Source organism: Xyrauchen texanus, chromosome 27 (genome assembly GCF_025860055.1).
Source record: "Xyrauchen texanus isolate HMW12.3.18 chromosome 27, RBS_HiC_50CHRs, whole genome shotgun sequence".
NCBI classification, from domain to species: Eukaryota; Metazoa; Chordata; class Actinopteri; order Cypriniformes; family Catostomidae; genus Xyrauchen; species Xyrauchen texanus.
In genome coordinates, this window is record NC_068302.1 from 25,401,869 (window position 1) to 25,414,591 (window position 12,723).

At 38.5% G+C, this 12,723-nt stretch overlaps 1 protein-coding gene across 2 annotated transcripts in view; it reads right to left on the bottom strand.

Annotated features, from left to right (window-relative positions):
- The window catches only part of LOC127621476 (copine-5-like), a 120,374-nt gene that overhangs the window by 31,177 nt on the left and 76,474 nt on the right, over positions 1-12,723 (bottom strand). For both annotated transcript variants that reach the window (XM_052095105.1, XM_052095104.1), the window contains 4 exons: positions 11,425-11,466; positions 10,645-10,720; positions 6,836-6,889; positions 5,429-5,490 (listed from right to left, as the gene is read on the bottom strand). In XM_052095105.1, the coding sequence (XP_051951065.1) occupies positions 5,429-5,490; positions 6,836-6,889; positions 10,645-10,720; positions 11,425-11,466 (234 nt within the window). The remainder of the gene's footprint in view (positions 1-5,428; positions 5,491-6,835; positions 6,890-10,644; positions 10,721-11,424; positions 11,467-12,723) is intronic.

Genomic DNA, 12,723 nt, shown 5'->3' on the forward strand with positions numbered 1-12,723 from the left:
AGTGGAGTACTAACTGGAACTGTAAAACTTTCCATAAAGGAGATTTATCAGGTTTTTTCAAAAAGCTAAAGAGCCAACACTTGTCTACAGCGGTTTTCCATTCTTTTGTATCAATCAGTATAAAGATCAATCTCCTTTATTCCTGAACCTGCCTGTATTATCCTATCTGAACTTGAACACCTTGACTTTGATTAATGGCTTTTACAATATAATTATATTTATTTTATGACCTCAACTTACTAAGTTAAGTCTGAAGGGACTTGGTATACTCTTGAATATATATTTTCCTTTTAATAAATACTGCTTAATTTAAATGAAAATAACTTTTCTACAAAGAAATAGAAATCCTACAGGCTATATCTCTTCAAAAATATGATTCAACATTTAATAAGGTTTCTGGAAAAGGGTTTTAAATTTTACATTAAACTGTAGAACTCCGAGAGCTGTCGAACCATTATGACCCCAATATAATCAACACTTTTCTTAAGATGTGATTTTTCCACTCTATCACAGCCGTAAAAGAAGGAGAATCCCTCTCGCTATCGGAACCAGGATATGATTTAAGGATGAAGTGGGTTATATATAGCCCTCTTTGTAAAGAGGAAAGTGAATGAAACATGTAGCAATGGGAAATCCATACAAAGGTCTGCTTTCAGCATCAAAATTAAAAGGTCAGAGTCTGATGGAGAAAAATAACAAAGGTGAAAACTTGACAGAAAGCAGTTTGAATGTGGACACTGTGTGTTCTGACTTTGGTGTGAACTTAACATGGCGTATAGGATAATGTCACAATTATATGGATTACTTCAGTGTGAAATGTCAGCCAAGTCCTTTGGATATTCATTCATAGACAGTTTACACACCTTTCTCTCTGTCTCTTTTTTATTGACAGAGACAGCAGAGAGGGAGCAGGGAATTATTGGGGAGGAAGATGGGGAATGAGACTAGGAATCCACTAAGACACAGCTTCAACTTTCCTTCACTATTTTAAAATGTATCTTTGTCCTTTTCTCTCTCACACAGTCCTTCTCTGTCTTTTTTAGGGTCCTTGTCAATCTGCACAAAAATACATACAGTAGACACGAGAACGTAACCACGTATTCAGGTTGGGTAGAACAAATGCAATACTTTAAGAATCAACCATAGAAAACAAATATCACCTCTAATCTGAATATCAATGTATATGGTGGTTACGGCCTATCATTTACATTACATTTAAGACATTTATATTCTTGCCAGACACTTTCTTGTCAAAGCCACTTTCAAGATGCATATAAGACGATTTTCAGTTAAAGAAGAGGTAGATAAAAAAACACAAAACACAAGTGCTATAAAAAAACACTACAGCTCGAGCTAGATCATGTGATGATCAGATTCTGTCTCCCCCTCTTTTTCAGAAACGACTGACTGACAGAGTGAGAGATTGTGAGCAATGTTGGTCACCAGCTGAACTAGCTTTGGGAAAGTAGCATGAAGCAGGGTAGACACTGATCAATAAGGAATCACAATAAGGTGGAGACAGTTGCACATTCAAATCACCGCAGTTATCACTACAGAAATCAGATTAATAATTCACAATAATACAATTACGTCGCAGCTCCACCACAGTGAGGGGATCTCTTAAGCAGAAGGAAAAGAAAAACAAGAGCCAGATCACATAAACATTTGAAATGGTTCATTATCATGGCAACACCATGTAATAAAATTGTATATATATATATATAAAATATAAAAATGCGTACTATAGAAATATTTACATAGCTCTTGCATGACTACACTTTCATATGCATCAACTAGTCCCAGAAAAGTGTCCGGGTCAATGTCTACCTTAATTAAAAGGTATAATTTCCCCCGCCACTTTAAAAAAAACACTGACGATCATTCCAATTGATGTCCATATTTCTGATAGATAAAACATATTGATATGTGCGGTTTCTCTCTCTGCATGCGCTTAAGAGAGAGAAGAGCACACAACTGAGGTGATGCGTGTGAGATTCGATGCATGCCTACCCCCATTGAAGATTTATTTGGCTTGCATTGTCAAACAGTCTTGTCTCTACAGTTTCTTGATTAGTTTAATTGCTCTTTGCAAATATTTTACACTGTAAATATCCACAGCTCTTTGTAAGAGATTCTCTCATACATGCTTTGAAATGTATTTATTTTTTACTTTAGCGAAATTCAAAACACATTTTAATGCAAATACAGAGAACTTGGTATTTCCATATAACAAGCACAACTGGAATCATGTGATTGACAAATAGTCTCGCTTGTCCTGATTTCATTGTCATCCGAACGCACAAGTTTTATCACAGAAGAGCCATGCAAATGTACTTTAACAGACATCACCATGAGAAACAATTGCTGTCCGAATAGGACTTAAGACAGAAAGAGTCTGACTGACATGTACAACATGTACACTGACTGACCACAGCTGGTTTTGTTTTTATGTGCCGTTAAAGATGGGTTTATCTGAATTATATAAATCAACCTCAAAGAGGGTGGTCAGACGAACATTCAGTGGGGTGCCAATGTTGATACTGCATTTAAACTCTCTTAAATAGTTGTGGCCCTGCAGCAGCCCCAATAACTTGTAAACACAACTTTGTTTACAAGTGGAATGATAAATAAAATATCCTTTCAGCCATCTCCTGCCATCCCTTACAATGAATCTAGAGTTCTGAATAACTTGCTGAAAACTTGCAGCACATATTCCATTAATTATTTTTCCATGTAAATGAGCATGCGATTCACAACAAATGTTTGCCAGAAGTTTGCAGTTCTCCAGCAGTAGTGGTGAACCCGCAGCAAACCTTTGGCAACAATGAATGTTTGCAGCAAATTTACTAGATCTCTCCATTTTTGTAAGTGATTTGAGTGTATGTGTGTGTGTGTGTGTGTGTGTGTGTGTGTGTGTGTGTGTGTGTGCGTGTGTGTGTGCGTGTTTTTGTGATTTACGAGGACAATTTTGTAAGTTACAAATTAGTAATTACAAGGGTATTATGCTATAAATGTGATTTATGAGGACATTTCTAGTGTCCCCATAATTCAAATCGCTTAAAAATCATACTAAACAATGTTTTATTGAAAATGTAAAAATGCAGAAGGTTTTCTGTGAGGGTTAGGTTTAGGGGTTGTGTTAGGTTTAGAGGATAGAATCTATAGTTTGTACAATATAAAAGTCATTATGTTTATGGAAAGTCCTCATAATGATAGGTAGACCAACGTGTGTGTGTGTGTGTGTGTGTGTGTGTGTGTGTGTGTGTGTGTGTGTGTGTGTGTGTGTGTGTGTGTGTGTGTGTAAAATGCCTCAGACAGACAGTTAACAGTAAACAAGCCGTGAGCAGTCTGTGAGGATGCCGTCTGAGGCTGAGATTACTGACTTGATAATGTATAAACTGTTTTTAACTGTTGAATCTCAGCTATGATATTACTGAGTTAATACATCACAAAGCGTAGTGGTCGACCGATATGGGTTTTTTAATGGGCGATGCCAATATCCAGAGAGAAGTGTGCTGTTATATCACAATTTAATTTAATAAAAACAAACATAAAAAATTTATAATAATTAACTCTTATTTAGCACCATATTTACTAACTTTCACACAAAACTAAAAAATAATACTGTATTTTAAATGGTAGATAGCAGTTTCTTCAGATTCCTGTTTAGTTATAACATTTTTGTAATTTATTTGCACATGAAGAAATTGTTAATATACTGTATTTGGAAGGAAATCACAGTAAACACAGTAGTCCAGCAACCATGGATGACATGACCATGTTAGTAATCGCATTTACTCATAAAATATTTTATCAAACCAATTGTGCAAACAGTGCTTCATGAATTTGACACTTACTTATTGCACATGTGGCATGCTTTTACCTTGGGCTGCATCTGAAAATGAAGGCAGCTGACTTGCTACCTTACTGCCTAATCAGCTAATGCTTAACTGACATCTGTTTTGAATGACTGGAACTCTTAAGGCAACTGGTCTCCGAACAGTTTGAAAAGCACCTTATACTATCGTACCTCCATATACAGCCTCCGGAGGCAGCATTTTCCTGGTTTCGGACACAGCCTTGAAGTTGCACTCACACGCTCATGCGGATCCAGCATGATTCTCAATCTCCTGACAGTTTAAACAGCCTGGATTGCCTACTTGGATTGTCATGGCATGACTGTCATGATTTGTGAATGAGAGGAACTTTTGATCCTGATACTGAAGTTCTTGATTCTGGCTGATGGAATACGCACTTCAGAGAAAGATATTAGGTGAGCGCTCGACAGCAGAATGCTGGAGTTTCGTGAGGTTCGAGAATGACATCTGTTTAAACAAGATATATGCATATTTGAAAACGGTATATAGTAAAAGTTTTATTTATATTGACCTTTTATCATTAGAAAAGTCACAGAACTGTTGAGGATAGACTGTTAGAATACATGCTTCAGAGGAAGATTTATGAGCGCTCCACTGCATGCTGGATCTGCTGAAGTTGTGTGAGGTTGGTTTATTACATCTGTTTAAATGAGATATGCACATATATTCTGACTAATATCAATATACATGATATTAGTTTTATTGATATTTTCCTTTTTCTCATTATACAAGATAAAGTTACAGGGAACTGTTGAGGAGAGAGAGGGAGAATGAAACAGGCGAGCACTTATTATGAGTTCAAACGCGTCTGCCGTGGCTCTGATATGTGGATCATTTAAATGACACTGTGGTGCACACCGATCTATTATTGTATAGCAATAATGGTAGGTAACAACAAAATTAACCGTGACTGGTTGTTTACATGTCTCAGTCGCTTCACAAGCAAGCAGGCGATTTTCAGCACCCTCAAGAAATATGGCCAAATGAGAAAATTTATTTTAATGCGATAATTAAAAAAGTCTGAACGGCGATATATCGGCCGACCAATATCAAAGAGGTTACAAGTCACAGCATAACTGTCAGAGGTTACATACAGTAGGAAAAGAGACAGCAGTTTATACTTCATAAAGTATACAGAGGATCAGACTGAAGTATAATGGCTCAAAAATGTTTTCCACAAACAAGGGCATCCTTTCATCAGAGCAAACCGGAAAGGACCTGGCAACCCCTGACTCATGATTACTTTAACTACTACAATAGCTGTGTTTGTTGTTGTAGATTAACATTTAAGGGGTCTTATGGGTCTTGTTTTCTGGAGCTCTTTGAAAAACCTCTTTGATGCCATCACTGTGATAACATCTGGACAAATTGAGCTTCAGCAAGATTTTGACCTTTGCATTCAGTTTACAAAAATTACATGTTGTGACATTGAGATTTAGATACGAAATTCATAGGTATTATAGAGAAGCCTAAATATTTATGCATCATATTTGGGTGTGTGCATGCAGCTGTGCATCTATGTGAGTGTTAATATGTATTTTTATCCATACCCTGCTTTGATGTAATCCAGGAATGTGTGTTCGGCCTCCACAGAGAATGAAAGCAGTGTCACCTGGGTAATTGAGTAGCAAAAAAAAACACGATTTACAAAAGAATATGCGCACAACCACATCTGTCAAAAAACAGTCTATCATTACACATTACACAAACACTCTTTCTCTCTCAGCTGTCAGTATCAAACACTCTGATTTACTAGTGTTGTCATCAGAGGACCAGGATCTTTCTGTGTTGGGAGATAGACTGGTGATGGACTATTCATTTGAGTTTTGATTAAAATCTCAATGCCAATTCATGCCAATCAGTGCTATGAGTCTTTCAGTATCATCAATCATTGTTATCCACTTAGACCTCCTATATTACTCCCTCACTGTTCTCCTTATCAAAGTCTGAAATAGAAAGAAATATCCAGTCAATGGACTTGGATTTTAGCTTGTCAAGTACTAACACCTGCATATTCAGATCTTTGGAGCTCCAAATATGACATAATGCCAAATAAAAGAAATTCAAATGACTCCAGTGGTTAAATCCATATTTTCAGAAGTGATATGATAAGTGTGGGTAAGAAAGAGATCCATTTTTAAGTATTTTTTTAACATAAATTTCCACTTTCACTTTTACTCTCACAATGAGAAAGTATATGAAAGTGAAAGCGGACTTATATATTGATCAACGAGTTTCTCACCTACACCTATCATATTGCTTCTGAAGATATGGATTTAACCACTGGAGTCGTATGGATAACTTTTATGTGGCCTTAATGTGATTTTTGGACCTACACAGATTTGGTCACCATTCACTTGCTTTGTTAGGACCAACAGAGCTGAGATATCCTTTTTTTATCCCCTTTTCTCCCAATTTGGAATGCCCAATTCCCACTACTTAGTAGGTCCTCGTGGTTGCGCAGTTTCTCACCTTAATCCGGGTGGCAGAGGACAAGTCTGAGACAGTCAATCCGCACATCTTATCACATGGCTCGCTGTGCATGACACCGCTGAGGCTCACAGCATGGGAGGCTCATGCTATTCTCTGTGATCCACGCACAACTTACTATGTGCCCCATTTAGAGCGAGAACCCCTAATCGCGACCACGAGGAGGTTACCACATGTGACTCTACCCTCCCTAGCAATCGGGCCAATTTGGTTGCCTAGAAGACCTGGCTGGAGTCACTCAGCACACCCTGGATTCAAACTCGTGACTCCAGGGGTGGTAGTCAGCGTCAATACTCGCTGAACTACCCAGGCCCCCGAGCTGAGATATTCTTATAAAAATATTTGTTTGTGTTCTGCAGAAGAAAAAAAGTCATACACAACTAGTATGGCATGTGGGTCAGTAAATGATGAGAGAATAATCATTTTTGGGTGAACGATCCCTTTAAGACAGCAAGCTTTCTACTCACAGTGCCAGAGTTGCTGTATCTCCTCTTTTTTAGTTTCTTTTTGGAATTCACCACCTGAAACAGCACATTTAAATACGACAGACAATTTAAAAGCAATAGTAGATGAGTGTGAGAGAGAAAAAAGAGAGAATTGGTCTCATCATGCTGGTAACCTGTGTAAAAGATTTTGAGAGGATTACTTCCAGATATTTTCCAGGCTGCCAGTCATGTTTTGTTTTACTAACTTTCAAAGACATAACTAATCAAAGTGTGCAGATGCTTTTTAGAAATCAGGTCAGTAACAGGCTAACAGTTTGGCAACTACAATGCAGACGATGTGAGTTGAATGGATTGAGTTTCAGCTGACTGAGCACCGTGGCATCTGTGTTGTTTGTCCAAACCAATCCCAAGGAGAGCCCAGATCTTTTAAGTAGACTGCGGGGACTGTCACACTCCTTTAGAACACATTCCACCACCCCCTCTTCCTACCACATGACTAATGCAGGGGTGCACACATAATGCACATTAATACACACACACACACACACACACACACACACACACACACACACACACACACACACACACACACACACACACACACACACACACACACACACACACACACACACACACACACACACACTTTATTCCATATAAATATAAATATGTCTGTTTTATTGTCCCTCTTCCTGTTATCTTGCTCTTTCACAAACACTAAAAATAGTTTCTCATACACATTTGCTGCTGCTGCATCAGGGTTGCATTTTTAAAATCAAATTTAAGACCCTTTTTCAAGACCTGAACAAATCAAATTAATACTGTATCCCCATAGCAAAACAAACCCACACAATCTAAAAAATATATAATGTATCACAGACTCTGGGGCGCACATTCAACATGGCCTTAACATTGCTTATCAGTAAAACAGGGTAGGCTATATGCAAGTTTAAAATACTTAAGACATGTTTTCCACATATATATCACATTAAAATTGGTTTATGTTCAGTACAATTATATAAATAAATACAAATTAGAGGTCAACCATAATTGGATTTTCTGATACGGTAATGAGATGAAAGAAAGGCAATTAATCTGCCAATAGTTTTTAACCTCTTAACAAAGGGTGGGTCAAAACTGGCCTACTTGCATATTTATTTACATTTAATTTATGTTTAATGCATGTTTAAACTGTGAAATTGTAAACTAATATTGACATCCAATATATAATTTGAAGATATGGGTCTCAATATTTGATATTTTAAAGATATTTTGATGATCGCAAAGTTACAACAATAAGATTTTATTAAACGTGTCAAAAGTGAAAATCAAAACACAGAAAATGTTTGTCTTCCAGCCAAACACAGATGAGCATAAACCTAAAAAACTTCGGTATGCTTTTCATTGCAAGAGTCCAATAAATAAAAGACATTTACATATATGAAGAAATATTGATCAATCTGTCTTTGTTCAGGTTTTATAAATTCAATACAAGTTATCATTCATGTCCAATCTCTGTGAAATCTTGAACTCGTTGTAGTGTTTCAGTAGCAAAACACCCAAACATGATATTTGAGAGGGTCTTATGAACAAAATGAGCCTTCTCTCATAATTTTCTATGCAGTGATTGGGTAGCCATTCAAAATAGCCAAAAAAGACAGGACAAAAATGGGACATAAGTAAACACGAGTGATGTAAATATTTGCGTCATCCATATTTATCTCTGGATAAAGTCGGCCAATGAAAAGCTAGATCATTTTTGACTGATGGGTCGTGTAGCTAATGAAATTATGAAAACATCAATATGAGGGTTGTATATATCCCTGACGCTGATTTGCAAAGATTCGGAGTGGAAAACCATGGACTGTGTTAGTTTTGTGACCATTTACACAAAGTGTGCCTGTTATAGCGTGTTACTGCCGTACTGTCATCAAAGAACTCTGCTTTTGGACCTGTGATCTGATACACCCTCATCAGCGGGTTTGGAGAGCACTTCATTTTTTTCATCAAACCCTCTGTTGGACATGTCCTTCAAGCCAAGATGAGCCAACCTCCCCGGCTTCGCACACCATGAGTTAGACCCTGGAGCACACATACTCCCAATGCATTGACAGTCATTTTTTCACTGCTTTTTCTTTGACATTGACCCAGGGCCTTTAGCCTCTGCTTCAAGCCAAGAGGCACCATCCTCCTTGGCTTCAGTCACCATCACAAAGGGCCTGGAGGAACCGCTCGTCCCAACTGCATTTTTTCATCAAACCCCCTGTTCAACTGCACATCCAGGGGGCACTTTCATGTCATTCAAGCCGAGATGAGCCATCCTCCCTGGCTTTGCTCACTGTAAGTTAGACCCCGGAGCACAATTTTTCCACTTCTTTTCATTCAATTTGCACTGGGAGCAGGTGTGCTCCAGGCTTCACTGACTGTGATCGAAGCTGGGGAGATTGAGGCTCCCTGGCTTTAGGATGTGGCTAAAGATTACAACATTTTAAAAAAAAAAGTACATTTGCATTTGTATGGGGAAACAATTTACAGAATCATCATTATTGTAAGTAAAATTGATTTCCATTGCAACATTTTAAATTGCAATGTTCTTTTCACATTGTTTATAAAATGCATAAATATATATGGAATGCATTATAATATATACCCAAATAATAATAAAAATGATATCTTCATGTATATTTTGGGTTGTGTGGTATTTTTTACATTGAAATATGTTTTGAACCACTTTGATAATTGGTTTATGGAGTTACCACAAGTGGTCTATTGACACCTCCAAGTGGCCTTTTTTTGGAAGTACACTCACATAAATCATTATGGAACAAAGAGTTTTGGTCATATCAACTTCAAAATTGTGTCAGACCTTCATCAGACATGTGGCTTTATATCAGATGTGTTTTTGGGGTTTTTGTGAAAGACCACCTTCCCTGACATCCTATGCGAGAGACATAGTGAGAGAAAAGGCCGCGACTGCAGGGCTTGCTCCCATGCTAGTCATGAAGCACCTGTTCCCCCCCCTCAGGGGTGCGGGGAACCTAAGGTCTGTATGTGACATCTCTTTGAGGGCGTTGGGGAGGGCTATGTGCAGCCGACACAGCTGCCTCTAGCACGCAGTAGCCTGCTTGCACCTGTCTTGACAGTTCACGTAACACGGTCAGTGCGTGTCGTTTTTATGATGGGACCCCTTGTGTCACTTAATTCGACACAACGTCCAGTGAGTGACAGAAGGGGAATGTCATGGTTACTGTTGGAACCTCCGTTCCGCGAGGAAAGAAACGATACATTGTGTCCCTCCTGCCACAGTACGAAACCTACCACTGTAAACGGCCATACCTTATTTTTGGCTCCTCAATGCAAAATCCTGACTAGCACTCGCTGCCCCGCTTTCCTTTATACCCATATGTCTGAGGAGGGGCATGCAAATTCTGTCTGCCAACTTGGCATTGGCCTTTTCTCAGGTTCAGAGGGCCTTTTCTCAGGTTCAGAGGTACGTTTGGCATCCCAGGAAGACCCCTTGTGTCACTTCATTCGACACAACGTCTTGTTGGTTACAACAGTAACCATGATGTTTTACATAATTTTTATCTAGAATTGGGTGGCAGTTTGTTTTGACATTTAAAATTCTAAAAGTGGTTCATACCTTCACGGCATTTGACCTAAGACCAAATGCCTTGAGATAATCAATAAGTGAAGGTCAAGAGGGCAAATATTCAGATGTTTTTCGTGACCCATTATGAACTATTTAGATCCTGGTGTGGTGGGTGTCTTGAGGATACCTTGTCTAAATTTACACTAAAATCAAGCATTGAGTTTTTGGCTGAATTTACCTCATATACGTTGAATTGACTCTGACCACGTGAAAGCTCTCTGTAGCTGGTGGTGAACTCCCCGATAAAATCATGGCTGAGGCACAAGGAGCAAAAGAGAGACATTTACAATCTGTAACGATGTAGATGAAAAAGGTTTGATGGATTTAAAGTTGTATATGGAATACAGGAAGTTTTATATTAAATCTGGGCTTATCAGTGTTACAGTTTAAATCAGAGAATCCTGAAGATCTACCTTCATGCAGAATTTTAACTAATCAAACACACCTGAAGCAGCTAATGGACGGTTTTCATATTTCTGGGTTAGGAATGTAGAAGTACTCTATAGATGGGTAAACATCTATAACAGTACATTGGAGACCACAGAAAATCATAGCTATTTTTTCTGTGGCGCGGCAGGGTTTTGAACAAGGTCCTGAGCCGTAGCTGGGCGCCGCGGACAGACGCCGAATGGCGCCGCCGGTGTGTGTACACTCATAGAGAATAATGTGTTAGAATTTTAAAGACATGGCGCTGCGCGGCGTGGCGCTGCGCGTTCGGTGTGCGACCCCCTTAATTCAGGGTAATATAACAGAAACTGCAGTTAATATAAATTGAATGTACATTCAATTATGCTAAATTAAGGTGGAAATGCATCATCACAGTCTTTAGAATTGGGTGTTTGGGATCACTTGCAAATTACAGTCAGGTGTATTAAAATGGGAGGACATTAATTCTGCAGTAAGCTGAATCTCCAGGAGACATTGAGCTTCCGTTTGACTGTGTGTGTGTTTGTTCTACCTGCCATCTCTGTCCCAGTCATATACCTCCACTTTAATTGACCTGAAAGATACAAAACAGAGCAGATAGGAACATGGTGTGGTAATACATTATGTTTTGTGCGTGTGTGTGTGTGTGTGTGTGTGTGTGTGTATTTGTTCCTTTCTAGCTCTGTATGTGCACATGTAAATGCTGGTGCTATTCTCATCATTTGCACCATCAGAAAGAGAGAGGAACATACAGAGATGGAGCGAGAGAGAGAGCAGAACTGCAGCATCTGAACTGATGGAAGCTTTCTGATTAAAAACAGGTTTGAGAGACTCTGTCTCACTGTGCTTTTCATTTCCATACTAAAACCAACCAATTACAGGCCATTATCCAGACAGCGTTTTCTGAAACAGTGGTCGGCAGGGGCTGTAATCCCGGCTGTGCCACAGAGCAGTGGAGCAGCACCACTTCACCTGACAGGACACAGGCGAGTTTAATTTTAACAGTAATTAAATCTGAAGTTTTGAATAATTTGAAATTCATTCTGTTCAAATCAAGTTAACGTGATCAATTACACAGAGACGATTTGTAGCCTTGTTAATAAAAATGGCTTTCGGGGGTAATAGCTTTAAACATTGTTAGGCACCAAACCATGTGATACACTAGTAATCAGAAAATCCAGGGATGTGCTTGTATTTACTGTTGTAGATGTGTTAAATCAAGGGATTTCCACAGTCATTAGATGGAAATGGTGGGGTAAATTCACTGAGAATAAATTGCACCTGCTGTTAGCATGGTTTATGTGCTCGCACTGTTTGCATTTTAGTAGTGCCTGATTCACAAAATTTTATTATGCAAATCATATAATAATGTAAACATGTCCAAAAGTTTGTGCTCAATGCTATTTGTACTGTGTTTACTGCCAGCTTTCCATGGCTAGTAATATCATGTCTATATATGTTTAGCATGAAATAGCCTTTGGAAGTCTATTTGCGTTGAAAAGAATGACAGTTACTACATTTCAGCACATTTAGCACCTGGTTTAACTGGATTGCAGGTGTTTAGTGAATAAGAAGCAAGTTTTGCACTGAAATACAACACACAAATGTGATGCAATTATTTCGTGAATTTGCTAAATTGTGATGTTTTTTTTTTTGTTGTTGCTTGTTTTGGAGCATTTGCCTCAAACTTCAGAGATGCCAACATCATATGAGTTGGGATGAGAGAATGTACCCAAACCCAGAGTCTCCATTGAGTAACTAGAGTAAGTAGATGGAGAAACTCTACATCTGTTGGCTTGAGCAGAGGCTCTTTAACCAATGCAGACAGGTG